General features: G+C 35.7%; 1 protein-coding gene and 1 pseudogene across 2 annotated transcripts; one reads left to right on the top strand and one right to left on the bottom strand.

The window, feature by feature from the left end:
• Positions 1–515: 515 nt before the first annotated feature.
• On the top strand, positions 516–2,219 carry LOC143586354 (putative transferase At4g12130, mitochondrial). Its single transcript, XM_077067917.1, has 4 exons — positions 516–856; positions 949–1,047; positions 1,591–1,749; positions 1,822–2,219. Exons 1-4 carry the CDS (start codon positions 556–558, stop codon positions 2,064–2,066), a joined length of 804 nt encoding a protein of 267 aa, XP_076924032.1. The 5' UTR covers positions 516–555; the 3' UTR covers positions 2,067–2,219.
• A 623-nt stretch (positions 2,220–2,842) lies between these two features.
• LOC143586353 (uncharacterized) lies at positions 2,843–6,139 on the bottom strand (annotated as a pseudogene). Its single transcript, XR_013144697.1, has 3 exons — positions 5,559–6,139; positions 3,801–4,886; positions 2,843–3,315 (listed from the first exon to the last, which is right to left on the bottom strand). The product of XR_013144697.1 is annotated as an uncharacterized LOC143586353 (transcript).
• Between the last annotated feature and the right edge of the window lie 3,496 nt (positions 6,140–9,635).

The raw sequence follows: 9,635 nt of genomic DNA, 5'->3' as shown, positions 1-9,635 counted from the left end.
GGTTTGTGCCCAATATCGACCCAAACCGGAACCATGTAGACCCCTAAATTTAGTTATTTGTCAAATTTAGGTGTGTAAACAAGCCGAACATTCAGAGAAATGTTCGTGAACCATTCAGCGGGAAGTTTGTTTTTGTTCGTTCATTTAATAGACGAACAGACATGAACAAAAAATTTGTGTTCATTTAATTAAACGAACAAACATGACACTTGTTTCGTTCGTTCATTTATGCTTTGTGAACATTTATTTGTGCTCGTTCACATTCGTTTACATATTAATAGGAGATAGTTCAACAATATTTGTATTTTACAGATTATGTCACCCTAATATGTTTAATATTTGGTCGCTTGTGTTTATTTAAGCGTGTTCATTTATGTTCACGAACTGTTCGTTTAGATTTCAAATGAACGAACATAAACAAACACGAACTTGTTCATTTTTTAAAAGAACAAAACATGAACACAAATATTTGTCCAATTAAGTGTTCGTGCTCGTTCGGTTTGTTTACAAGCATAGTCAAATCTATGAAAACATTTTCTGATTAATGAATGTCAAATGTTGTTTTTGAGGAAGTTTTGTTTACATTTATACAGATACAGATTAAGGTCAAAGGTTGATATCGAGAACGTGGGAGACGAGTTCTCATGCTGGCAGAGGTTTGGTACCGACCTCCACGAAAGATCACCAACAGCCACATCTGCAGAAGACCCTGTAGCACATTCAGTCGGGTGGGGTGGTGCGGTGGACCCCACCGGCAGCTCGTCTTCACAAGGAAATAGTGGCGGCTGGCAATGGCATAAAGATCCTCGGTTGGATTGCCTAGGGTTCCGAGGAATCTTCCCGTCTAACGTCACTCGTAAGATCAACATAAAATTTAAATGTTAATAATAGAAAGTTTCTTAATATTAATCGTATACAAAATGTTTTATGCGGATATGTTTGTCGCAGCACCAGTGGTTGAGGCTAATACCGAAACCGTAGAAGAGAATTTTCTTCTTTGGAGGTTGGAGAAAGGAGTTGCTGAAGGATCTATCGAGATCCCGAAAGGTACTTGTGGTTTAAATTATTAAATTATTATTGCATTTGTTTAGGTTTATTAGTTAAAAGTGAACTGTGGTTTTCGTTCCTGTGGTTTGTCTAAATCTGCGGTTTTAGTCAAGTAGTTTCAAATTTGCGATTTCCGTTCAAGTGGTTTCATTTCACTTGCAATTAAACCCGAATTCCCATTAAGTATGGTTGTTAAACCCATCAGCATGCCCCTCACATGAGAGGCATTTTTGTCCTTTTTCTCCCCAAATAAATCCCAGACGAAATTCGCAAGCCCCCCTCATGTGAGGGGTTGGGGTGTATCTGGGGAAAAAAGACAAAACTGCTCTCAATCCTCATGTGAAGGGTACGCTGATGGGTTTAACGACTAGACTTAACGGGGTTAATGAATTCGGGTTTAATAGCAGGTGAAATGAAACCACAGGGACAAAAATCGCAAATTTGAAACTATTGGACTAAAACCACAGATTTTGACAAATCACAGGGACGAAAACCGTAGTTTACTCATCATGTTAATAAATACTAATGCTTTTGTTAATTTAGGTGAGGCCATCCCACTCGAGTACAATCTCGCGGGTTTAAACGCGATAAGCTTCGACAAAGGATGTTACGTGGGCCAAGAGTTAATCGCTCGGTCCCACCACCGTGGGGTTATCCGCAAACGTTTGCTTCCTCTCAAGTTCCTTAACGAATCTGGAACCGGTTCGTGCTTGACTAGTTGACTTTTTTGTTTTGACTTTTTGGTCAACTGTTTGACTTTTGACTATGTTTCAGAAGTGGAGCAGAAGGTTGCACCTGGATCAGAAGTAATATCACTGAAGTCTGGAAAGAAAGCCGGAACTGTCAACACTGCACTCGGGTCTCGTGGACTCGGGTTGCTTAGGCTCGAGGAAGCTTTTAAAGGGTCCAGAAATTTAGTAATCAAAGGTCAAGAGGACGTGAAGGTGGATGCAGTTCGGCCCGATTGGTGGCCTGCCCAGTGGCTTTCCGAGCATGAGCAGTACCAAGCTTCTGGTTAGAATATTTGTCGGGTAATCTAACTGTTTTGTTATCTTGTATGAGTTTTATTGTATACTAAATAATAATATAAAAGATACGCATAAATAAAGTTAAATCGTCACTTATGTTAACCGTGTAGTGAATTGTTTGGTAAGAAGTTGTTTATTTATTAAGCTACGTGTTCATATAGTTTACACACGAACAAACATGTCTTCATGTCTCGTTCATTACTTTATGTTTGTGAACGTTCATTTTTTATAACTTTATTTGTTGACGTTTGTTTGATTACGTTCATATATGTTTGTTGAAGTTTGTTTGTTTACACGTTTTATAAACGTCTTATGTTCAGTTAAGTTCGTTTGTGAACTGTTCATTTATATTGTTAATGTTCGAACGTAAACGAATGTGCCAATTTGGAGAGGGCTGTTGACGTAGTTTGTTAAAGGCGGGACTTAGTCTGTTATTATTTTTGCACTCATGACGACTTTCTTGTTCGGTAGGTTTACGCCTCGTAGGTAGTTCTAGCTTGCACTTGAATGCTACATTGCTACGTACTCTATCGTGGAAATTAGTTCTTATCCGTGAAAGGATGTAGGTTTGTTTGTTGAAGGTGCGATACTTTATTTTGTCTTATTAGGTTGTCACCGCTTCAGTTTTATTGTTTATGTCGATCATTCGATTGTTTGCTCAGTTAAACGAATAAATATGAGCAAAATCATTCGGTTTGTTTACACACCTAGGTGATGCCTGGGCGAAGTTTTAAGTTTATATATAAATTCAAGAACAAACCAATTAACTAAACAAAACTACTTAATTCTCGAATCACATTCGCCATCGTTAACCGATTTTCAGGAACTTCATCGACACAAATCAACCCAATTTCAATCAACTTATCAGCTTCAGATTCCAAAAACATCCCCTCAAGATTCTCATCTATAAAATCACCAAACCTTCTCTCTTTAGCAGCGGACCGAACCGACGCGGTCACATTACTTTTACCCGACAGTATCTGAAGAACCACAACTCCGAAAGCATAAACATCACTCTTTTCTGTAAACTTTCCCGTTGTAATATATTCAGGTGCCATATAACCCAAAGCAGCACTAACTTTTAGCGCCGAGTACATAATATCATCGGCTAGAAGCTTCAACAGGCCAGCATTTGTGATCAATGGGTTGTATTGTCGGTCGAGTAGAATCTTTTCAACCGATATGTTTCGGTGAATCATCGCGGGTTTTTCCGGGTCGTTTCGGTGCAAGTATGCAAGACCTGAAAATTGTTTTGAGTGTGATTATTATTTAATAGGTGCATTGGTTTTTACTGATCCAAACTATCATCTTTTGGTCGCTGCCGGTCCCACTTTTTAAAATATTTGTTCCCAACGGTCCACGACTAACAGAATCCTAACGTCGCTACTTGCAGGTCGTTGGAAAAGTCATTTTTTGCGGGAAAACTCAGCCTAAACACTACCACCGCCACTTGAGCACAATTGGGGTGAAAGATGTTTGGGACGAAAATATTGAGTTTTCCTGCCAAAAGCGTTTTTCTGGCAACCTGTAACTAACGACGTTAGAATTCTGTCAGTCACGGACCGTTAGAAACAAATACGATAAATGTGAGATCGTTATCAGCAAATTCGTTAGTTAGGACCAACGAAAATCAAAAGATGATAGCTGGGATTAATAAAAATCAGTACACCTATTTAATATCATGAAATAAGTGAATGATATTTAACACTTAAGTTAGTGAGTTACCTTTAGCTATGCCATTAATAATAGAAACTCTTTTGGGCCAGTCAAGAACATGAGTTGTTCTTGTTTCACATTCAACATCAAGATACTCTGATAGATTCCCATTTGATGCATAATCATACACTAAATAATATTCACCTCTACTTTTTGAACAACAAAAGCCTGTAAGTCTAGTTAGATTCTCATGTTTTAAAGAGGTTAATAAGGTTAACCCTTTAGTAAACTCGGTTTCATCGGCTTTACAACTCGTGACACTTATGCTCTTTATTGCGACAACCGATCTATCACGTAACACGCTTTTGTACACCGCCGAAAACTTGCTTTTCCCTAGCAAATTATTATCTGAAAAGTAGCTAGTGGCGGATTCGATTTCCTCCACATTGAAACTTTGTAACGAGTCTGACTGGAACTCGACACAAAACCCACAAAACCCGCAAGTTTTTGGTGAGTTTTGTGTCGGGTCCCACGCGCAAACGGGGTCGTTGGTTTTCGGGGATGATTGTTGTGTGGTGAGTTCATGTTTGGGCGTCTCGGGTTTGCTAAAGATTTTGTGTTTTTGTCGTCGGTGGATGAATATTTTGAATATTATGATGCATGCGGTTATGGTTAAAGAGGTTGTGACGGTGGCTATGACGGCTATGATGCCGATATGTTTGAGATCTGATGGGTTCGTGCGGTGTGTTTGGTTGCAACGAGGCGGAACGTTAGCTGATTTGGGCAGGTTTGACGGTTCGAGTTGGTTGTTACATGGTTTTAGTTAAGGAAATGCGATACCACATAGATGATCATTGTTGTTGTATCTAAACCCGTTGTTCAACCGTTTTAAATCTACAATTTTGAATGAAAATGTGAAAAGATTTAAAATAAAAAAAAAAAAGTTAAATATGAATATTGGCATACCGGTTGGAACGAAGCCTGCGAGCGTGTTGTACTGAACATCGAAAAACTCTAGTTGTGGTAGGTTGGCTATGTTTGAAGGAATCAGACCGCTTAGCTGGTTAAAACTAAGATCGAGTCGTTGTAACATGGCTAACCCTCAGAGGGTTCGTGGGATTTGACCGGTTAACTGGTTATAACACAACTCTACGACTGTAAAAAAGAAAGAATATTCATAAAGTTTTTTTTGATGGTTTAGGAGACTGAAAAACGTTTATAGGTGGTATTCGTCTCTTTTTTATGTTTTTATTGATCGTTTTATCTGACATTTAATTCGACCATTCTTTTCATAACTGAAAATCTAAATTCCAAGTTTTGTTCAGTTTTTCTTCTGATATTCTGATATAAATTTTATTGTAAACCGAATGATATTCAAAATAAGGTTCTTTAGTCTTGAAATATTTTCGGTTATTGATAAAATATATGTGCATTCAGATTTTTAAAAAATTAACGAGCACAAATTTTAGAAATATCAAATTATATTATTTAATGAAATATTAAATTTAAAAAGAAAAAAGAATCAGAAGTTCATTTTGATAATCAAACTTTTGACCTTTATTGAAAATCCGCTACTGATAGAAAACCACTTATAAACGCTTTTCAATATCCCAAACAAATTAAAATAATAAAAAAAAAATCAATATTCATCAATTATTAAATAAAAAAATTGAAATGAATTAGAGTTTATAAACTTTCATCGTTTGTCTGGTTAAGACAATCTAGTCTGGCAAGATGAGACAACGAAGCTCTAAAAATATGAAAAGTACGGTGACATAGGACACAAAAAAATCGCCATTCAAAAAATAAATAAATAAATAAGCTGACCTTGAAGGTTACTCATGTTCCCAATCTCCAGGGGTATTTCTCCAATAAGATTATTATTATCAAGATACAAATCCGATAACTCAGTGAGACCCGAAATCTCTTTCGGTATCTCACCCGTTAACGAATTATAATGAAGGTATAAACCCGACAACCGCTTTAGCCTAGAGATTGATCTAGGTACTCTCCCAGTTAACCCTCGGCCAGGTAACGATATGTTAACCACTTTAAAATACTCATTGCAAGCCACACCAAGAAACGAACCATCACATGGGTTGCCAAACTCGGTCCATGACGTGAGATGCTTGTTTTCTGGATCCAAAGAAGCCTTGATGTTCATGAGAACGCGTAATTCGGGATGTGAGTAATATAGATTTGGGAGGAAACGTAGTGTTAGAGCAAAATGGAGTAATGAAAGATGAAGCATGGTTGTGATTTTGGAGAATAAAGATATTTATCAAAGATGCATGGAATGGAAAATATAGGACTTGTGGACTGACTTTTCTCCATTGTTGATATAATTATATATTGCTAGCTTATAATTGTCCAATGTTACTTCTATAATGATTATATTATTATAGTCATAAAAGTCAGGAAACAACACATGACTCACTTTATAATGTATTAGATTTTATCTCCATTATGGAGTTTGTATTATATTATATGTTTTTAATATTTATATATTTTTTAGATTTTAGTTTTATTTATTATAAAGAAGTCAGGAAACAATTGATGAGTTAAGTTTTTGAGAGATTTTCATATTTTCTTTTGAAAATACAACACATGACTCACTTTATAATGTATTAGATTTTATCCCCTATGATGGAGTTTGTATTACATTATATGTTTTTAGTATTTATATATTTTTTGGATTTTAGTTTTATTTATTATAAGGAAGTTAATAATATATCTAGGGTTTGATTATGAAATGTTTTCACAAATAAATGAGATGTTATAACATGGTTTAAAAACTATTTGGTTTTGGTTAGACCCATCACCCGCTTATTTTCTTTACTATAAAATTGTTTGTTAATTATAAATAATAATTTTTAAAAAAATGAATATTAATTTTTTGTATATTCTTATTTTATATGATTTTTATATCAAATATTAGATAAAATTAAATTTTAATTTAATGAGATGTTATAACCTATTTAAGGGCTATCTGGGTTTGGTGAGAGTATACTCGTGAATTTGGATCAAATGCATTAGAATACTCCGTTTACAAATAAAGCAATTTGGTGACTTAAAAAAATGTAGGGAACAACCGAGAACTTTTAAAGGTTTCGTTTATATATATATATATATATATATATATATATATATATATATATATATATATTTTAGATTAAGATTTAAAGATGAAGATTAATGAGATGTGATTTATTCAAGCTTACAAAACAATAATACTAATAACCAACTTTTTAAAAAGATCTAATAAATTGAGCAAACCAAACATAAACCACATGTGTTTTATAATTATCATGATAAAAAGATAAAATCGTGTAATTCTTGGTTATACTATTACAATATATTTATAAAATTGACTAAATTTGTTCTTCCATTAAGAAAAAGAAACCTATAAACCTTATGTAATAATCAATCTTCATTAGTTTATTAACGTTAAGAAAAACTTGTAAGATGCACCAATCTTAATAAAAATGGCTTAAATTTATTATTATGATATTATTTTATGATTATTAATAATAAAAAAGTTGGAAATTGGCAAAAGTCCAAAGATTGTTTTGTCAGTCTAACTGTTTATCATCATATCTATATTTTATATTGAATATTCCTGACACATTAGTAGAAATTGATTCTTCAATATTAAAATCCGAACCTGATCCAAAGCCTTATTATAATTTTTATATTGCAATACAAAATTAGAGGGTCTACAAATGAAATTAACTGATTACATGCCAACTAAGATGAACTGATGAAGTAACATAAACTTGAGTTGACTATGAGCTAGAACGTGGTTTGAGGTTAAAGATGTAGTAACATATATGATAAAGGACACCCCCAATTTAAATAACAAAAGGCCGATTTAAATATGAATATCTGACATAGCAGGTGTCAAGACACTCAACCTCGAATGGAAAAGAAAATCCCGTTTTAGTTGCGGGAAAGGATCATATGTAATAAGAAACAAACAAGACAAGGTTCTAGACGTTAAGTCTACTATATCGTTAAAAGGTCTGTTGAAGCTTATAAAACCAAAAAGAATGCCAATTTATTACATCAAAAGGTAGTTGCAACGTCATCGAGCCCTTCCAAGGGAGTCCAACTCATCCCCAAAGTGGAAATAGAAGGGTGTCTTAAGATACCATTAGGGTTCACCACACAAGCTTATATATGGAAGAACCATTGGCAAAGGAAACCCATCCCATTCGCACTACAACTATTCTGAACTTGTTATTGAAGAATCTCTTACTGATTTTCACACCGGAGGCTGATTGCAGGAGACTCTCTCCTACGATGAGACTGACGCTGGTTCTTTTTCATAGAAGGTACTCCGACAAGTAAGGATGTTTGAGCTAATTTGAAGCCCCTTTTAATTTGACCCATTATCGGTCTGCGTTTTAACTGTAGCAACTAGCAACAACTAGAATACAAAACTCAATTTTATTGATCAAATCAAAGGGTGAAAGTGAAATTTTAATAGGCTATTTAATAAATAAAAATTAAAATTTTAACATTTATCTATTTAAAGTTCATACGACCGTTGCGGTCTTCATCCATGTCCAACGTCCGCTCATGTGTTGGATTGGAAGTCGCATTGCGCACAAACACGCCGGCATTCCCCCTTTGGCCCTAGTAAACCGGATGGGCTAATGCAATCATAACCCACTCCCGTCATATTAATAAAGAAATATTATCAAGGTATTTATCCTAACATTTTATACGTGTAATAACAATGTAACTAAACTCAAACTTTAATCTATAAAATCCTTAATTTCGTTGGTTTTATTTTCATTTATTTAGTTCATAATCAAGTTAGGCATAGACTATTGTCTTCTGTGAAGAACAACTGTTTATTATTTAATTCATCTTTGACTCTTGCTACCTCCAGAATGATGTCTTTCTTCTGTCTTTCAAAACTTATATTCCCTTTTATATTATGACATGTTTTTCTTAATTTTAACAAAGATATTGTAATAAACGATATAATGATACCCAACTTTTATTTATAAAACCCTTAATTTAGTTGGTTTTATTTTAATTTATTTTGTTCTATAAATAAAAATAAAATAATAATTAAGTTAGGCATAGACTATTGTCATTTGTCTGTTAGTAACTTGTTAAGAGCATTGAAGAGGTAGGTCCCAGCAGAGCCCAGTTGGACCCGCAAAACTCACCTTGAACAGGGACGTCTGCGCAACGACCAACTGCTTCCGCATGACCCACCATGCTCAGAGAAGACCTTACGCGCAGTACGCCAGCTGTACCCGCAGGGAAAGCCTCCCAATGGTGAAGTACCCCGCTTGTTCCCGCAGTTGCGGATACAAGCCATCAGGGAAGGCTACCCGCACTGATAGCAAGGCTACACGCACAAGGCACTAACTCTTGCTACTTCAGTAGTCACCTGAAGGAATGAGCAAGGCGGGAATACTCCCGCCCAAATGAGCCAGTCCGTATGCTTCTGGAAGATCTTTTGTACTATACCTACCAAGGTATGGGCAAAACAGACGATCTGACCAGAGCAGCCCATGAACCAATCACAGGGTGACAGCTCACCGACAACAGTACGAGGAGGAGCACCCTCTAGTACTGTTTGTCACTATTAGCCGCTGCCTACTCACCAACCCTTACTGTGGGACGTGCGCAGCCTACAGTTGGTGGAACAGTGCATAGCCGGCAGTAAAGGAACAGTATACAGCGACCTTGTCACTGTCGGCCGCAGCCTATCCACCAACCAGCATGGCTTGTGCGTAGCCCACTGTTGGTAGAACAGGAATACTATTCAGCCGGCTGTACCTTCTAGGAAACCTACCTTCGGCTATAAATACTCCAACACCTTGGAATGGTAAGGACATCATCTGATATCTCGTTATCTTCTTATCTAGCAATCTCTTAATA

Source organism: Bidens hawaiensis, unplaced genomic scaffold, assembly GCF_021521415.1.
Source record: "Bidens hawaiensis isolate Kalapana, Puna unplaced genomic scaffold, B.hawaiensis_p1.1 tig00034616_1, whole genome shotgun sequence".
NCBI classification, from domain to species: Eukaryota; Viridiplantae; Streptophyta; class Magnoliopsida; order Asterales; family Asteraceae; genus Bidens; species Bidens hawaiensis.
This window is presented reverse-complemented; position numbering and strand designations above follow the sequence as displayed.